General features: G+C 33.4%; 1 protein-coding gene across 1 annotated transcript in view; it reads left to right on the forward strand.

The window, feature by feature from the left end:
- The window catches only part of LOC114338471 (chromosome transmission fidelity protein 18 homolog), a 291258-nt gene that overhangs the window by 14542 nt on the left and 255718 nt on the right, over positions 1-20998 (forward strand). The window contains exon 4 of the mRNA XM_028289072.2: positions 9770-10106. Coding sequence (XP_028144873.2) covers positions 9770-10106 — 337 coding nt within the window. The remainder of the gene's footprint in view (positions 1-9769; positions 10107-20998) is intronic.

Genomic DNA, 20998 nt, shown 5'->3' on the forward strand with positions numbered 1-20998 from the left:
TTTTTAATTTGAAATATCTCATTCAAAAGAAACTTTTTTGCTTATTCTAAGGGACTTTCTACCCTCGGTAATAATGTATTATTTCATTCTGCGTTTAAATTTTTCAAAAATATTTATTAGTTTTTTCAGGATTTGAAAAAATGAGCACCATGCCTGTGGTTATATTTTCCAAATCAAACATTCGCTATCTTTGTCATACGCACTCAGTAGAACATATTGTGATGACAAGATAGTGACAAACGAGGCTACTAAATATTTGACACAGCTTCAGAAATATTTTGAGTTGTTTATTAAATAATACTGATAGTGTATTTGATAAATAATCGATTTAATACGGTAAGCGCAAAATCTTGGTCCAATGCTATTTAAATGCATTAATGTTTTACGAATCCTGAGAAAACTAATAAATATTTTTGAAAAATTTTAACACAGAATGAAAGATTACATTATTACCGAGGGCAGAAAGTCCCTTAGAATAAAAAACGTTTCTTTTTAATGAAATATTTGAAATTAAAAATCACACTAAATTTTCTTTTTTTTTACTCCTGTGACTAAAATAAACATTATATAAGTTTTCAGGACTTTGGGCCCTCGGTAATAATGTAATCTTTCAGTCTGCATTTAAATTTTTTAAAAATACTTCCAATTTTTTCAGGATTTGCAAACAATTAGTGCATTGAAATAGCATTGGACCAAGATTTTGCGCCTACACCCTTAAAATGTGAAATTAACAAAAAGTTATTTATTGTTTATTATTGATGGAAGAATACACCAGGGTGTATTCTGTGATCCAAGTATTTTGTTGTTAAAGATGTTCAAAATTGATCTAAGTGTTCCATAGTAACAATATATCATTAAAATCATTTTATCACTTTTTCTCTTTTCTCGATTATTAGTTTTTATTGTATAATACATAAATTATTGGTAATCACTGGTGAATCATCGTTAGTGAAGAAATAATCCTATTAATTAACTGAATTAATAATTTAAGCTATTATGCAAGTAACAGTTATCCAAGAAAATTCAAAAACTGAATGAAATAGTCATTGTCAACTAATGTTTACATCTCCATACCAGTGAGAATTTTACTATGTACTGTTATGATCTGCTCTCTATTACTTTTATATTAATTATTATTTATTTACCATACATAAATCATACATAAAAATATTAAGAAAAAAAATCTCAGGGTGCCTTTTGTAAAAAAAAATTTAATTAAATTCTCTTAGGTTATACTTATTCTTTCTTGTGGCTTCAGTATCTCTTAGTTGATCCTTATCGGGATAAAATAGGAAAAGGAAATAAATAGAAAAATCATAAATAAACACATACAAATACCTTTATTATCAAAAGCAATGCTCTATAAATTTATCAATTAAATCCTGTGGGCATAACTCTCCAAAAGAAACTTTTACCATATAAATTAATCTAATTCAAACAAATATTTATCGCTTTGTTCTTGATACCCTTAATAAAAAACAAGCTAAACAAACAAATTTGGTATTCGCAAATTACTTATACTTCCTATTAAATTTTTGAAATGTTGGAATCTTAAATGCATATGCTTTTACGTAAAAAAATTTAACTTCTGATTATAAAGAAAATCTATCACATAGGTTATTGACTGACCTTTTTGATTCACACACAATGATGTCTCCTCTTGACCCAAACAGCTCCTCCTTGTTGATTATGTTAGGCTACCAATCAAAGCCCTCTCCGTTCTCAGCAAACAATCCAGCAGGATACCAGCAACTATTTCTCCAAAACACAAGCCAGGCCTCTTTTTGCCAGTACTCGTTCAATAACTCCAAAACTCTCTCCTCTCTTTCTCTCAACAATAATCTCCTGAGACCCAAGTATCTTTTTTTTACTTGGTGTCACAAATAATTTTAATAACGATAATTCTTGTAACTTACTCTCTTGGACTTTACAGAATCAAAGAGGTATTTCTTCTCGATTTGATTTGTCTCTCGTTCCACTTTTCAGCTACTCTCACTATCAAAACCACCACTAGTACTTGCTTCTGAACTACTCACGAAAACTTTTGACTGCTCCTTTCGGATGCCGGTAACATAATAATATTCTATCTTTGATTGTCAAATTGATACACAATAGTACATATGTAATTTGCCGTGTAAAGAAAGAAAAAGTAAGGATAACCGTAAAATATTTGCGCCTACACTCTTAAACTTTCTTCACTGTCTTTAGAAGAAAAATTAAAAGTGTCGGTTTTCCTAAACCAAATTTTTTGTTAATTACGAATGAATAAAATGCAAAAGTCGTGATTCTAAACGCTCATTTAAAATGAAGATTTATGAAAAAACTGACTGATTGTGTGGGTGTGCTACTAGCAATATTGTTTATTGTTTTCCGTGTTTACTACCTATTTGGAGATTTGGTGGACGGCCGTAGCTCAGCGGCATGATACTGGCCTCATAAGCCAGAGTGCACGGGTTCGAGGCCTGGCACCTACAATCCATTTTCATTTCTAAAAATGATACGAGCCGTTCATCGTGCCTCAGAGAGTACGTTAAGACGTCGCGCGTCGGTCCCCTGGGCTAGTGTGAGCATCGACACTAGCTAATTCAAACAGGATTAAAGATGCACGTTGCGCCGGGACCTGTCGGAAAGGATCTCCCCGGCAAAAATTCTATACGATATTATTATTATTTGGAGATGAGGAATCAGAATGGAAAATATAAGGAATCATAATAATAATTGAGTTATCCTCCCACTTAAAAAGGTCCGGAACATTGTTGAAATAATCAAAATGTCAAAAAATGAAGGAAAAATTCGAATTTTTTCTTCGTTTTTCGATTATAACTTTAAAAGTATTCATTTCCGAGAAAAGTTGCACTAACATAAAAGTTGCGTAATTAAATTTCCTATAATATAGAATTGGTTAAGATTTTTAAAAATTATCGCTCTTGTTGCAAAATAGCAATAATTGCAAAAAAACCATCAAAAAAACGAGTATTTGCATTTTACGTTTTTCAACCATTTATGCTACACTCAGGACCTTCATATTTTACACAGAAAAACTATATGATAAAATAAAATAATACTGAAAAGTTCATTAAGATCGGTTCAACAGATTTTGCAAAATAACTTTTGCAATCCAGGTTTAGCTAAAAAAATCATTTTTTCAAAATGTTGCAGGATTGAAAATAAAGCAGATAGCAAGTTGATTTTTTTTGTATATAGAAGAGTACCGTACCTTTCATTTGCAATTTGCAGAATTATAATCGATTAACTACCACGGCGTCAGAATTTTTTTAAATAAACATTAATTTTTGGTGCTACGCGCAGGACACCGGTGTTCGATTCACACAAGTTGATTTCCACTAAAATTTCTTCCAATCTTTATCTAATATATTATTTTCTTACTCTATATTTTGTTGTATTTTAATATTTTAATTCTACAAAAATCAAACTAATTTGATTATTGTTTGTGAAATATTTTTTAAACAATTGCATATGTTTAAAATAATAAACTTTTATTCTCTAAGTTAAACCATATGAACAAAGAAAAAAAGCTAAAAAAATGCTAAAAATAAATAAAGTGTTATTTCAAAGGACAGTGTACGTGTTTTTATTTTGCAATAAAGAAATTTATTTACTTATATGGAAATGTACTAAAAATTAAAATGTATCAATCATTATCACAGGTGATTGGAATGCCCAATCAGAGCAAAGTATCCGCTGTCCTGCGCGTAGCACCAAAAATTAATGTTTATTTAAAAAAAATTCCTGACGCCGCGCCGTGGTGGTTAACCGATTTTAATTTTGAAAATTGCCGATCAAAGGTACAGTATTGTTCTATATGTAAAAAAAAATTTAACTTGCTGACTGCTTTATTTTCAGTCCTGTAACATTTTGAAAAAATGATTTTTTTTTGCGAAAGCTGGATGGCAAAATTTATTTTGCAAAATCTGTTGACCCGATCTTAATGGAATTCACAGTATTTTTTTTATTATGTCATAAAGTTTTTCTGGATAAAATATGAAGGCCCTATGTGTATCATAAATGGTTGAAAAATGTAAAATGCGAATACTTGTTTTTTTATGTCTTTTTTTTCGAAATTATTGCTATTTTGCAACAATGGTGACAATTTCAAAAAATTTTAACTAATCCTATATTGTAGGAAATTTAATTGCACAACTTTTATGTTGGTAAAACTTTTCTTATAAATGAATACTTTTAAACCTATAATCAAAAAACAAAGAAAAAAATCGAATTTTTCCTTCATTTTTTGACATCTTGCTTATTTAAACAATGTTCCGGGCCTTTTTGAGTGGGAGGATAACTCAAATATTATGATTTGAGTTATTTTCAAGCAATTTCTGCAAAAAAATTTGAGTCACCTCTCAACGTCCAAATGTACTAATATTTTTGCAGATGCGCCCTGGTATGTCACTTATTCAATGTTTGAGCTTACATTAACAAATTTCTAATGAACCCTTAGAAAGTATTACCTACTTTAGGTGTAATGGATTTTAAATTTTATTATTAAGTAATACTAATCGCTTATAAGTACTCAGAGAGGTATAAGTGCCTCTATATAATCAAGTTTTATTTATGAATTTTTCATATCTGTAATCATGTGACATTGTAGTACGTTTTAAGAAACCTTTTTTCTAATAATATGTTCTTTGAAAATATCCTACGAAAATGGGATGTAAAGGAATAACTTTGATTATTTGGTAAATCTGCATTACCTATACGTAGTGTGACCAACCCAAATTCAGTCGAATTCGGGACAAGGCTGAAAAAAATACCTGAAATCGGGACTTTTCAATGAAAATCGGGCCATTTTGTTTTTAATATAAAACTTTAATATCATCATTTTATTGATTATTTAACATTTTTATGTTGACAATGGTATTTTTGATGGGACTAAGTCACAATTGGTTGTAGTCATAATTACATTTAAAAAAAAAGGAAATCGTTCTCAAAAAAGGAAAAATTATAAAATCAACCGATGCGCGATGTTGGATTTCGTTGTAAATACACTAAGCATCAAAATTAACGCACCACCTCAAAAAATGGGACATTTTTGATGTCTCATATTTCCTAAACCTGTTGTCTGATTTTAGTGATTTTTTTAAAATGTTATAGCTTTATTCTTCAAGAATATCGATGTAATAACATTATTGCTAAACAGGTAAGTGTCATTGTATAGCGGGTGTAACAATGATAGTGTGTTTTTTCCTCAAAGTTTGGAACATCCTGTGGAATATTCTAGCGTATGTAAAATATTGAAATTACAATTCAACTGTAACCTTAGACTATCTTAACATTTTGCTTTTTAATTCATTCGCTTATGTTGCATAATAAAAAAGTTAGGTACTTTAACAACTACTAGCCAGTGTCGGCGCCTGGTGTAAAATATTGGGGGTGCACACATAATGTTAACATATAAAAAGACCTTGAGACCCTATTTCCGTAGGTAAAATTTTTTGAGTGTCTTCAAATTGTAAAAATCAAAGGACCTTATTAAAAATTACAATAAATAATGTATTTTATTGACTTAAAATTATAATTTAGTGTTTAAATGTTACAAGCAAGTTTTGTAACGAAAGTCAGTCGTCTGTTATTTTTTAGATAAATTATTCACAAACAAATTCAGTAAAATTTGGAATTTCTTGAATCATTTTTTTTAATTGAAAACATTGTGAGTGCAGTTGTTAATTGATCCTGGCCCATAGCTATTCTAAGGAAAGTTTTGATACGTTTCAATGCAGAGAGACATCGTTCTGTTTCTGCAGTTGTCACTGGCATCGTAACAAGTACATAATTGGAGAATTCAAATTATTTCAGAAAAATCGTCTTGTAAATTATTTTCAATCAAAAATTTAGTTAAGTGGACTGCGCCGGATAGTTAAAATCGTATCTTCTATTTTATTTATTATACTTCCTCTTCTCCAAGTATGTGCTTCACACCTACACAATTTGTAAGTTTTTACACAAGTCTCCATTTTAAATAATCATTTTTTATAATCCCGACGTTTGCACTTTGGTACATACTTAATTAACAAATTTGGTTTCGGCATTTTTAATTTTTCTTCTAAATATAATGAAGAAAATTTAATTGATTTAAAATATTCCACGCTAACATTTACATCCACAAATCCTTCCATTCTTAATGTTCCGAAATTCGAACTTCACGAAAGCAAAATTTAAAGGTACGTGTGCCGTGCACGTTGAAAACACGCATAAGATTACATCCCAATTGTGATCTTGTGGCCATCTAAACTTGTGGGCTATAGCGGGTAGCGGGGTGGGTGGTGAGTTGTATTTAGCCGTATGAAAAGTCATTGGGATAGGAACCACTGTAAGAGCGGTGAACGCGGGGTTCTGTCTAAGGCCTCGCATCCGTGAAGTTTCTCCTTTGAAATAGAATAAAAATAATTAAATGTTACCTATTAGATACTTATAAACTCCTTGGATCTGTTATTTCGAATTTCAATTACTGTATAGTTAGATTAAAATGTTATTTATAGAATGATAAATTTTACATATATGGTGTGAAAATAATTTTGGGGGTTCACGTGCACATGTTATGGAGAAACCGCCACTGCAACTAGCCATGTTATTCATCAATACAGGATGTTTCTAAATAAGTGCGACAAACTTTCAGGGGTGCATGAAAAACTGCATGAAAAAATAATGAACGTTTGCTTTATAAACATATGTCCACAAATGCTTCGTTTCCGAGATATGGGATGTTGAATTTTTTCTTACAAACTGACGATTTATTTATTGCTCTAAAACCGGTTGAGATATGCAAATGAAATTTGGTAGATATTAAGAGGTAGTTATTGTGCATTTTTTGACATACAACTACGAATTTTATATTTACCATTGGCGTGCATACGGGATGTATCTAAAATGTTTATACCCGTATGCACGCCAATGGTGAATATAAAATTCCTAATTGTATGTCAAAAAATGCGCAATAACTACCTCTTAAAATCTGCCAAATTTCATTTGCATATCTCAACCGGTTTTAGAGCAATAAATAAATTCAACATCCCGTATCTCCGAAACGAAGCATTTGTGGACATATATTTAAAAAGCAAACGGTCATTATTTTTCCATGCAGAATTGTCGCTGAAAGTTTGTCGCATTTATTTAGAAACACCCTGTATTGACGAAGAACATGGCTAGTTGTTAAAGTACCTAACTTTTTTATTATCCCACATAAGCGAATCAATCAAAAAGCAAAATGTTAAGAAAGCCTCTAAGGCTACAGTTGAGTTTTAATTTCAATATTTTATATATGCTAGAATATTCCATAGGGTGTTCCAAACTTTGAGGAAAAAACACACTATCATTGTTACACCCGGTATACAATAACTTACCGGCTTAACAATAATATTATTACATCGACATTCTTAAAGAATAAAGCTATAGTATACTAAAAAAATCACTAAAATCGGACAACAGGTATAGGAAATACGAGACATATAAAATGTCCCATTTTTAAGGTGGTGCGTTAATTTGGATGCTTACTGTATAACCTTAGGTTAATATAAAATAGTAGTAAGTAATCATTACAACCAATTGTGACTTAATTCCATCAAAAATATAATTGTCAAACATGCCACAACAAAACATTTGCATTTTCTTAAAAATGAGAAGAAAACCTCTAACAACCAATCCATTACGCATTGATGTGAATTCTTAGAAAAAATAACGCATTCAAAACTTGAAAATAGAATTTGACCAAAACGTTGAAAATTCGGATGGCCTGGAAGCCTTGCCGGGACACGACTTCGTAATTCGGGCCATGTCTCGGATTTTTCGGACTAGTTGGTCACACTAATTATACGTCACAACAAGAGATTAAACAATAATTAATAAAAAATATTTGTTAATAAATTAAATCCATAAATACAATACATTCCATACCATTGCAGTAAAATATTACAACGAAAGCTTGTTGAGCAGTGCTAACTGACTGCCATGGTACATGGTTTTTACTTTACAAACTTTACAAACCAGAGAACGGCAGTTCTCGTCAGTGGCGCGCGCGCACACACACCCCCCTACACGCGACACTATATATACACGAAATTTTCGATTTTCTAAATCTGACTGAATTGAAAATTGGGCCAACTCCCATCTTAAACTTCAGGAAAAGACTTACCCATTGATATGTCAACCATCCATTTTGGTCCAAGGATGTGGATTTTACGGCCCTTCCTGTTTAGAGTCTGTTTTTCGTTCTCGTCCCCAAAACTCCCAAAAGCTTCGAAAATTTAAGTCCGACCTTTGCGGCTTCTAATAGTACTGATCATTACTTTTCCAACGCATGCCTAATTTTGAAAATCGGTTATACCATTCAAAAGTTACCGAGCTCAGAAATAAGACTCAATTTCTATTTAAGAAAGGGAAAATGTTTGTGGATATGTATGTATGTGGAAAAGGTAAACCGATCTGAATTTTTTTTGTGTTTGAAGAGGGGGTCAGGGCCGATTCAGAACCGGTGTAGTTTTTAAATTTTGACCAACCATAAGCCAGCTATAGGACTTGGTAGGTACAAAATAGCATATTTTTTGGGGGTATATATCTTTGGTTCAAGAAGAGACAGGAGAACCGCAAATACACCAAATCAATAGTGTTGAGTTATGCTTTCAAATGGTGTCTAAGCCGTCAGGATCAGACATACACACGGCTCAGTATAGCCGATAAACTGAAAAACAAACTTTGAAAATTTTGGTTTTTCGACAATTACTTAAAACTTTAACCTACGAATTTCGCCAATAACTGAGCGTTTGTAAAAGGACTTTAGACGAATCTAACGGTGTATACCTCATGTCCGGGAAAATTCGAATTTTTAAGTTATAGGCTTCATAAGTATGATCAAATCTATTTCCTATGGGAAAAAACGGTTTTTCAAGCTCAATAATTCCTGTAATAGCTTTAGTTATCATACTTCACCTTAGATGCATCAGATACTACTTGTCAATACGTTTCAAACTCATGTTTAGTGATCAAAATCGGTTAAGCCGTTTAGAAGTTATTAAGCTACAAAAGTATAATCCAATTAACGATTATTCCCGAAATGGTTTATGTAGTTGTAGTGGTTATGACGCTAAATTTGATCTGGCAACGGGCAATCCGAGTATATTTACCGACCATCCCAATACTTTTTTCAATAGAAAAAAATCTAGTGTACATTCGATGGACACTAGATCATTTGGGAGATAATGCGACAAAGGCGACCATTTATAAAGCTTAACGTGTAATCGAGAAACATTGCATTCAACTTCATACATTTAATTTATAAATAACTTTGAAAAACTCCTAATACAAGAATAAAAAAACCGCTAAACGCCGTAAAAGTGAGTGGCGCCTACAATATTCCGGCTACAAAAGATCTGATATGAATATTACGTGGCGCGAAAATGTATTTTCATTTTGATGCAAAACAAAATTCTAGTTTGCTTTTAAAAGATTTTTCCATAATATTTGCTAAATTTGAAGTAAACGCGCCACAAAAGAGTTTCAAAATTCAAACTGTATCAAAGTTACTCTTGTGTGGCGCGTTTTACTTCAAATTGATCAAATATTATGGAAAAATCTTTTAAAATAAAACTAGAATTTTGTTTTGCATCAAAATGAAAATACATTTTCGGGCCACGTAATTTTCATATCAGATCTTTTGTAGCTGGAATATTGTATGCCCCACTCATTTTTACGGCGTTTAGCGGTTTTTTATCCTTGTTATATTATTGTAAACTTGATAGTCAAGTTGTTTCAGATAGCTAAACAAATAAGTATGGAAGATGATGTTATGGATATTGATATTGATAGAATAGAATCATCCAATCCCACTAGACAGTTATGGACAGATTTGTACAGACCCAGAAGGTATGTCGAACTTTTAAGTGATGAAAGCACAAACAGAATTATGCTTAAATGGTTGAAGCTTTGGGATAAAGCTGTTTTTAACAGGAGACCTAAGATACATCCTATCAAGCCAACTACTGATCCAAAGAGCAGATTTAAATTTTCGAAATTTGAGTTAAACACTGAATTAGATGAACATGGTAGACCTAAATATAAAGTCGCTTTGTTATGTGGACCACCAGGTTTAGGTAAAATGATTTTTCATTATTACAGATATATTCTTCAGAACAGCAGTTCTTAAAAATTTTTTAAACTCTTTTAAAGGACTAAATTTTTAGCGGAACCCTCAAGTCCTAAACTAAAAGTAAAACCAGTTATATGTCTATTGTTTATTAATAATCATACAAAAAAAAAGTAGAAACAATAAGAGTTACTAAGTAGTAAGTTAGTAAGCAAATGATTATAACTAAATTTATTTAATGGGAAACATGAAATTATTTTTTATTCCTCATCAACTAGGTATAGACCAGTAAGGATCTGTTTTTAGGTGGATGTGAGAGGTGGCATTCAGATTTTTGCGGATAAAGTTAGGTGATAACTTCGTTAATAATAATTGATTTATGCTCCTTCTCAAATATACCCGGAACGTTAATAAAAAAAAATAAAATATTTAAAAATTTCAAAAAATTTCGTTTTTTTTTCTACTTTTTTTGCTTAACCTCCTCAGTCCATAGGTCCAGCCAGCTTGACAATGTTTACTAATTTATTACACGGTGAATATTCGGGTTGGGCATCGCTGCGTCCTATAATTGCAGCATATTGGACTTCCTATTTATCAGTCAAATTTACTCATTTGAAAAATTCGACAACAGTGCCTACCTCGGTGGTTTGTTGTTACATGTGGTGAAACTTTTTAAGTTATGATAGTGGCTCCACAAAAATACAGTAAGTTGTAGTGTTTTTCTGTAATTTAAAGTATTGATTGTTTTTAATGTATATTACTTGATAATTAGATGTATTTGTGGTAAACATATATTTGAAAATAATTACAACTGGACACCTTAGCGGTCCTCGAAACTTTTTGTCCAGCATTTTGGACATTGGGACTTAGTTCGCCAAATATGTTACCATACTCACATTTTTTAAGTTTAGTTACAGATAGTAAAAGGATATTGATGGAAAATGCATTGGAGGCTATTTTGACAGATAACGATTTTTTCGTCAGTGAAGATAGCGAAAATGATCAAAGGAAATGGATTTACAGGAATTTATGCTGGAGCGTCACTAGCTCTAGGTGGAAAGCCTGCAAGTGGGAGACAAGCTAGTACGTCTATTTCAAGAAAAACGGAGGCATCTGAAGATGAAGTGCCCATAATTCCTGTAAAAATATCTACAGTTTTTCAGTTACCGCCTATAGATGAAAGAACAACCAGGAATGACCATTTGCCAATATGCTCTATCAGCTATAGAAATTCTTATCGCGTTGTCTAAACCTCTTGAATCCACTAAGAAGACGAGATTCTTTTGTACAAAATGCAAAATGTATATGTGTATTTCTCCAGAACCAGAATGTTTTTTCAGTTTCATACTTAAATCTATGAAATTATATGAAAGCTAAGTCCTGATGTCCATTATGCTGGACCTGTCATATTATGTCTGTCAAATAATTGTTTTATAGTTTTTATAGATTTTCGTTTATTGTTTTCACAAATAAGGAGAGAAAATAGAAAATATTGTTAAAATAATAAAAACTTTTTTCTTGGTGCTGAAGAGGTTATAACTTTAAAACGATTCATTTTGGAACTAAGTCGTATAGGAATAAAACAAAGATAATTAAATTTTCTATCAGGTGCGATTGGTTAAAAATGTCTTAATTTATCACCCTTGCTGTAAAATAACAATACATATAAAATAAGGGGGCAAAACAAGCCTGTCCTTATTCAATGATTTTCCAGCACTTAGGTTACACTTGGAACCTTCCTAATTAGCTTAGAGAATTTTTGTAATGTGCTAAAACTGTACCCCACATTTCATTAAAATTGACTTACTAGATTTTGAATAATAATTTTGAAATTTAAACTTTTTTTAAAAAATTTAAATTTTTTAAAATCTTACACAACAAAAACTAGAACATACAAAGATTTGTCAATTTTTTTACATATAAAGAAGCACTCCACCTATCTAATTCACTTTACAGAATTGAAATCGGATTGTTTAAGCAGCCTCAGCAATGTTTTAAAGTTATAAACAATTTTTTGGCTTATAAACAAATTAGTCCTGTGGCCAGGAGTGGGTGCTACGGGCTCCTTTATTTAGATGGACTTACCCAAGATTTTTATGTATTTTTAGACCCGCAGAACACGATTTTTTTGGGTAACAGTTGATCCGGATGTCGATACGATTGTTATAAACAAAGAACTTGAGGAATTACATAACTTCGATTTTTCGCAAAATAAAACATTTTTTGTATTTCTTGGGTAATTCTAAGCAAAAAATGTTCGTACAAGTTTTTTCGTAGGATGCATAGCTTTCGAGATAAACGCAGTGGAACTTTCAAAAATTCGAAAAATTGCAATTTTTGAACGCGAATAACTTTTGATTAAAAAATAAAATAGCAATTCTGCTGACAGCATTTGAAAGTTTAAGTCAAATTTTACCGGTTTTAATTATTTGCATTGCTAAATATTAATTTTTTTATTATTAAACAAAGCTATTTTTTTATAAGCCAAAATTTTTTTTATAAGTTTAAAACATTGCTGAGGCCCCTTAAATAATCCGATTTTAATTCTGTAAAGTGTATTAGATAGGTAGAGCACCTCTTTATATGTAAAAAAATTAGACTTCTAAATGGTCTTTTTGTTCAGAAAGATTTTAAAAAATTTGAACTTTTTTAAAAACATTTAGATTGCAAAATTTATTATGCAAAAACTATTAGGACGATTTTAATGAAATTTGGTACACGGTTAAGTATGTTACAAAGAATTTCCTAAGCGAATTACTAAGGTTCTAAGTGCCACCAAAGTGGTTAAAAACATTGAATAACAACAGGCGTATTTTGCCTCCTTATTTTGTATTTATTGCTATATTGCAGAAAAGGTAATACGTTAAAGACATTTTTGACCAGTCGTATATCATACAAAATTCAATTATCTTTATTTTATTTCTCTACGACTTTGTTCCAAAACGAATCGTTTTAAAGTTATAAGCAAAGAAAGCAGAAAAAAATCGACGTTTTTCGAAATTTTTAAATATTTTAATTTTTTTATTAATGGTCCGGGCATATTTGAGAAGGAGCATAAGTCAATTATTATTACTGAAGGTGTCACCTAACTTTATCTGCAAAAATCCGAATGCCACCTTTCACATCCAAAAATAGACGTTTTTTCACAAATCCTTACTGGTCTAGTAATGTCAGGCTTAATAGAAGAAATTTAAATTCTCTTGTCTATAGTCAGAGAAGTTGAGGAAAAAGAGAAGTAATTTCAGTGGTGTGTAAAATTATACTATAATTTTACGTGTATAATTCTATAATTTTATAATTATACAATTGTTTTGTTAACCAATAAGTAACATTTCCTGCAACAATTTCCTGCCAACTATTTCATTCTTTGAGTATAGGTCGGCATCTAGTATATTGCGGCATTTTGTTGCTGTAGCTGTATATGCTGAAAATCCCGTTTCACATAAGTGCATTGTTGATAACGGCAGGAGAACATTCAAGGTCTTTGGCAAGTTATGGATATTCATCACGAACCCTGTATCAAGAATCATTCAGCGAAATTATTGTGAATAATGATTCCATGCTTGTGTCTGATGTTATTTCTAAAAAGAATTAACGGATCTTATTTGACATATTTTCAGGCTTATGTAAAATGGATCAAAAAGGGTTTTGAATTTATGAGAAGTAAGATTTAAAACTCACTTGCTGATTATTGAGATATTCAACCAATTCAACAAATGTTTTATTTTTAATTTGTATATCACTAAGACTGAGGTACAGTTAATCAAAACTCAAAACTTACTTTTCTTTTTCGTGTCTGGATCCGACTACAGTTTTTCTGCCCAATATTCTACGTCTACACCCTTTGTATTTTGCGAGCCATAAATCATCGAGGGTGCACTGTGATGGGCAAAGTCTGCATACTCTCAGATGCTCCACGCTCTGTATTTCGCCACATTCACAAAGTGCGTCGTTATCTGTCTTGATGCCCCATTTAATAAGGTTCTGTTTTACAGGGGCAACACCTGTGCGTATTCGGTTGAGTGTCCGCCAGGTTCTCCAGTCCAGGTTCATTCCATTAGGTCGTTCTGGATGTAGGGGGAACAGTTCGGGTGGTTCGACGCTGACATTTCTCATAAACCTTTTCCTTGATTTAAGTCGGCTGATTCCTGGCGGTTCGTCAAACCCGTATAATTGGTGCCTTTCATCGAAAGTTTGCTTGAACTTCTCCACATATTGTGAGGCGCATCTACGGTCGTCTGGTGATGCGAATCCAGCTGCCCGGTACAGTAATGGTAGAGGGGTAGCCTTCATACAACCGGTAATTATTCTACATGTTTCATTTAACGCCGTGGTGACTTGTTGGGCGTGTCTAGATCTACCCCAGACGGGACAAGCATATTCCCCTGTTGAGAAACATAAGGCCTCAGCTGTTGACTTTAAGACCTGGGGGTCTGCACCCCACTTGCTCCCTACAAGTTTCCGGAGAAGGTTGTTTCTCGTAGAAACCTTTTGTCTTGTTGTTGTTCTGAAGCTATTTTCTTGTGGCATTTTTTTATAATCAATTACTTTTAATGGGAAATAAGCCACAATTTTACCAAAAAAATGATTTTATTTAAATAAAATCATACTTTTGTCTTGTGCCCTGACAGTGGAATTTATACGTTAGTGACCGGTCTAGTATCACTCCAAGATATTTGGGCCTATCAGTATGTTCCAAGCTTTGTCCCTCCCAAGAAACATTCAGTTTTACATGCGCCAGATGGTTGTTGAGGTGGAATGCACATTAGGGTGGTTCGAAAAAAACTTTTTCTTTTATTTCAGATCGCTATAGTGCGCAAAAGTTGCCATTGGTATAGACTTGAAAAAAGCACTAATTATTATTTTTTTTATTAATTTGTCTTCCGGTCGCGCAATGCCTTCGAAGTTAGCAAAAATTGTGAAAAACCTTAATTTTTCATATATTTTTTAAAACAGGCCAGATGGTTTTAATTGCGTTCCTATACCATGCATTAACTACTAAAAGTATGTAAAATCAATATAAATGCACTTATTATACATTTGTTTCATATCTTCCGGTCGCGCAACATAATACAAAATTAGTAAATTTAGTAGTTTTTGCAAAATTTCAAAGTTTGACTGTTTAGTACAATTTAATCATACGACTTTTACAGATGCTATAGTTTAATTCAATTACAATAGTATATTTAAAATCCAAGCATATAGGATAAATTTTGACATTCAAGTGGAGTTCGGTCGCGCAGCTTCGTCAAAAACAGCAGACTACCGAGAGGCGAGGCGAAAGTGACGAGTGCCAGCGAAGCGCGCGCAGCCACAAATAGAGATATATGTGAAAAGACCTCTACAATGGAGTATTTGTCTTCTCCATTACAACGAACTGCCATTCCGCCACCTTTTCCAACACTTAGATGGAAATACCACAGGCACAATAGGATATCCGGACCGATTGGAAAGGCCCTACCTGATTGTGAAAGATTACCAGTTGTTGTTGAAAAGCGGATTCTTAGCAAGGACCGATTGTACTTGCTTGAGATATCAGAAGTCGTCAAGTTAGGACATTGTTCAAAAAATTTTGTGGTACGTGATCCTGGCCCAATGTCAAAGTTGGCATCGCTGAGCGGTGCAATAATGTGTTTCTAATATAGCTGTCGCTGGAACTGTGTCCACACACTTTACTTGAAGCTTCGGTCACTAGCTTAACGCATCTTTTAACTGCCTGTGTATGGCATGGGAAAGTATCTATACTCATAACAGGCTTGAAGTGATTGCTCACATACTGTTTTATCTCTTCATTAGTCAATGTTCCTATCAGTGGAGAGGAGTCAGTGTACTGGTGTTCCATTTGATAATTTCATAATAATATTTACTTTCAAAGTTTAAGTTTGATGGTTTAAAGAATCTGATAGAGTCAGTTTCAGATATTGCTGGCTTCTCCTTCATGATACACCTAAAGCCCAGCTCTCGGATATGGTTTCTTTCATCAGTTACCATAGCCAAAATAAATTTTCGGGTGGACAAAGTAAGCATTCTGTTGTAAAACGTGATCAACAACTTGAAGAAGCTCTACTGCTAAGTACCTTGAATATTCAATGATTTTGTAATCATGTCTAGGCCCATCTGTGAATTTGTGGTTTATTTTTGTGGCAAATCACATAGGCATATTATAACTTTTGAGAATGAATGTGACAATCTCTCTCAGATTTTCAGAAGGGTTGGACACACTGATGTAGAAACGCAAAACTCTGTTAGCAGTAGCAAGCCATCTTGAATGTGACGTTAGGCTAGGATCACTTACCCACTACAAAGTCTTCTGAACAATGTCCTGACTTGATGACTCCTGATATCTCAAGCAAGTACAATTATTGGTGTTTGCTAAGAATACGCTCGTCAACTTTTGGAATCTCAGAATCAATAAGATTAAAATCAATAAGTGGTAGTCTTTCACAATCAGGTAGGGCCTTTCCAATTGGTCCGTAATATCCTATTGAACCTGTTGTATTTTCATCTAAGTGTTGGAAAAGGTGGTGGAATGGCAGTTCGTTATAATGGAGAAGACAAATACTCCATTGTAGAGGTATTCCCACATGTATCTTTATTTGTGGCTGCGCGCGCTTTGCTGGCATTCGTCAGTTTCGCCTCGCTTCTCGGTAGTCTGCTGTTTTTGACGAAGTTGCGCGACCGAATTCCATTTGAATATCAAAATTTATCTATATGCTTGGATTTTAAATATATTATTGTAAATGAATTAAACTATAGCACCTCTAAAAGTCTTATGATTAAATTACATTAAACAGTCAAACTTTGAAATTTTACAAAAACTACTAATTTACTCTCATTTTGTATTATGTTGCGCGACCGGAAGATATGAAACAAATGTATAATAAGTGCATTTATATTGATTTTACATACTTTTACTAGTTAATTCATGGTATAGGAACGCAATTAAAACCATCTGGCCTGTTTAAAAAAATATATGAAAAATTAAGGTTTTTCTCAATTTTTGCTAACTTCGATGGCATTGCGCGACCGGAAGACAAATTAATAAAAAAATAATAATTAGTGCTTTTTTCAAGTCTATACCAATGGCAACTTTTGCGCACTATAGCGATCTGAAATAAACAAAAATTTTTTTTCGAACCACCCCAATGCACATACTTGGGTTTTAGTAGGGTTTTTAGTAGGGTTTGGCTTTAATGAGTTTTGTTTGTAGTAAGTTGACATCATGTTTAAAGCCTCTTCCATTGTCGACTCTACTTGTGTGAGTGTTTTCCCCTTTACGGCTATACCAAGGTCGTCAGCGTACACAAAACTCTCAGCCCGAGGGTGCATTGGTTGGTCATTGGTGTAGATGTTAAATAGAGACGGCGCCAGAACGCTTCCTTGAGGTAGGCCATTTTTTTGGGTTCTCCATCTACTCTTCTTTCCATTTAGCACAACGTAGAAGCGTCTATTACACAACAGTGATCTAATGATATTTACCAGGTCATAGTCAAGCACAGTGTTATAGATCTTAGTTAGCAAGGTTCTGTGGTTTATCGTATCGTAGGCCGCTGTGAGGTCTATCAAGGCTACTCCCACTATCTCCCTCTGCTCAAATCCCTCCTCTATGTGCTCTGTTAGGTTCAGCACTTGGCCTGTGCATGATTTACCTGGTCTGAAGCCTGCTTGTTGTGGGATTAGTTTTGCATCTAATGTTTCCTGGATGCGGTTCAAAATGAGGCGTTCATACAATTTATATAAATGACATAGAAGATATATCGGACGGTAGCTACTCGGTAGTTCAGGGTCTTTACCAGGTTTCAGAAGGGCTACTACTTTTGATTTACGCCACATTTGTGGAATCTGGTAGGTAGAGCGACATATGTTAAATAGATCGAGCACCCATTGCCTCGCTTTTTGCCCGAAGTGTTTTATCTGCTCTGTTAGGATTTCGTCCACCCCAGGGGATTTTCCATTTTTCATACAGTCAATACCATTTTTAAGCTCTTCGATGGTAAATGGGTTTCGCAAGAGAGTTGTTTCCTGGTCTTGAGTTCTTATAATCTTTGGCGTTTTGCAACGATTGTTTGTTTTGCCAATCAGAAGCAGTTGGTGGGCTATCTGATTTGGTCACCATTAAGTTTTTTGATCATATTCCAAGCCTGCTTACTACTGTGCGTCATATCACCGTTCTTATCTGGAGGCGCTTAGTATTTGATGCAGTCTCTCCCCTATCTCTGCCGTAACTTCGCTAAATGGGTCTTTACTATATTCTTCGGTGTACTTTGTCATAATGTCTTTTGCTTCATCGTTCAGACCAGATATGTAGTGTTGTTGACATCCTCTGGGTATGTGTTTACATGAGGTTTGTTTTACAAGTTTGATGAACGCATCATAGTTTTTGGGGATAGGGACTATATTTTTCACATGTGTTTCCAATTCATCAGTATATTTTTCCAAGTTCGCCTTTTTGAAATTAAACCTTCGTTTGAAAGGGATTTTGGGAGCTTTTATAGCGCTGTATACGGATATTCCCACGGGCCTATGTTGTGTCTTTGGTATAGGTTTATATATCTTTCTGACGCAACGGTCCTCTAAAGACATGCTGATGAAGGTGAGATCAGGGTTGTAACCTTTCTTCCAATTTTGCTTTGGAATGAATATGGCAGTTTTGGGTCATGCAGCAGTGCCAGGTTGTTTTGTTCAGCCCACGATTCCACAAGATCTCCATTTTTATCAGTTGAAGCGTAGCCCCAATGAACATTATGACTATTAAAATCCCCGAGAATGAATCTGGTTTTTTGAGAAGCGAAATTTTTTGGAGGGGAGAAAACAAAGTCTCTCCAGGGTGGTTTATGCACAGATGTAACTGTGCAGGCTCGTATTTCGACATTCAGAATTTGAATATCATTGTAGCATGTTTTTTGAGCTGATGTTACATGAATATCTCTTTTCACGAAGATGGCGCTTCCGTGCTTTGCACTTGGATGTTCAATGATAAGCTGCATTCCCTCAACGCTAGGTCTATGTGCTGATATGTCACGGTGAGTCTCTTGTATGCATAATATATCACATCTGTGGATTTGACACAGTTCAGACAAAATTTCCTGTTGTATTACAAGTAATACCCTCAATATTTATGGTCATCATTGTCAATGTAGGCTCTGAGAAGAGCCGTTGATTCTCGTTTGTTTGTTCGGATCCAGTGGTGGAAGGATTGGCCGCCCGAGGGGCGTTTCCAGGGAGCGCCAGTGACATTTTGTTCTTATAATATCACTTGCGTGGAGGCTCCTTCCGTGCTCCCCAAAAATGAACAAAACTCAAAAATGAGCAAAAGTACGTATTACCGAACCTAAGAAATCTTTGAGGGCAAAACAGCTGGAATAAAGGTAAATTGAGTTCCCACTAACATCGTTAGATATGCGGATGACACTGTCATCTTAGCCGAAAATATTGAAGATCTTCAGAGGCTGACAAGATGAACAAGAATACGATCTAATAATGAACATCAAGAAGACAAAATTTATGAGAATATTGAACTTCATTTGACCACCCCCAGCTTTTTTTACTATAAAACTTCTTTTATAAGGGTTTAGAAGTATTTCCGTTGCAGTATCTTTAATAATACTAGCCATGATTCTCCAACTTGTATTAAGACTTCATTTCATTTCCCAACTTATTTTTTTCTTTTATTTTTGTTCCGAATAAATATTTCTCATATTTTTATATTCACAATTTTTTTGTAGTCTTTTCCAATATTTTGGATTCGTTTTGCTTCTTACTTCAAATTTCAGCACAATCAGCTTACTACGTTATTTTTAAAGTTGTATCCTCCCTAATTATTCATCTACAACTACTAGCACTCTGACCACCACTAGAAATTCAATGAGAAATAATTCCGCTGACCACTAGGAAACTCAATGAGAATTAATTTGAGACGACCCACAGTGTGTCGATGAGCCTGGCTAGGTGGACAAAAGTCATATTCAAAATTAAAAGAATTAATATTTGAATATTGTAAACAATACCCCAAAACATGCTACTCTAATATTTGTTTATGTCTAACACATCCCGTCGTTGAGTAATAGAGCCCAAAAGTACATATTCTCATTGTAATAGAATAAATCAGTTGAATTCGGTACATCATTTCAATCACACGAAATTAATGTTTTGCTTAATTTTTAAAGATCAATTGTTGAAGATGACTAATGGTTATGCTGGTAAGTGCTCATTTTTTCTAATCCAATAAATCTATCTAATAATTAAACAATATTAAAAAAAGTTTTTAAGATGAACGAAGGAAATTTTCTTCGTTTTGAAACTTTGGAAGGCTGGCAATTACTTGTACCCTTTTGTACCCGGGCTCAATTTTCTATATATCATAGCTGTACCTTTCCCATTATTAATAATACTTACCTGCTCACGCTTGCACATCATTCTTTTTTTTTAGTAATAGCGTCCAAAGGTATGGTATGTTAAACAGTAAATGGTTAAGTTCAATTAGTTACCACTATAAACAGCACGGATTAACCGATAATAGTATAAAAGGCCCGGCTTCAGGTAAAATTTATTTTAGGCTTTATTATGGGAGTACCGTCTAGTCAGTGTTAATTGCAAAAGACCAACTCTGTCTACCTCGGTGGCTTATCGCTCCGGGTGGGTCTTAACACTGGGCCAGGTCAGATAAATTTAATAATATTTACGACCGCACTAATTGAACTCAAACCATTTACTGTTAAACAAACCATACGTATTTTTATTGTAATAGAATAAATCAGCTGAGTTCCGTTCATCATTTTTTTCACACGAAATTTAAGTTTTCCTTAATTTATACAGATTAATCGTTGAAGCTGGATAATATTTGTGCTAATTTTTTCTAATTTAATAAATGTATCTGATAAACAGACAATAAAAAAACTT

This window comes from Diabrotica virgifera, chromosome 7 (genome assembly GCF_917563875.1).
Source record: "Diabrotica virgifera virgifera chromosome 7, PGI_DIABVI_V3a".
Lineage (NCBI taxonomy): Eukaryota > Metazoa > Arthropoda > Insecta > Coleoptera > Chrysomelidae > Diabrotica > Diabrotica virgifera.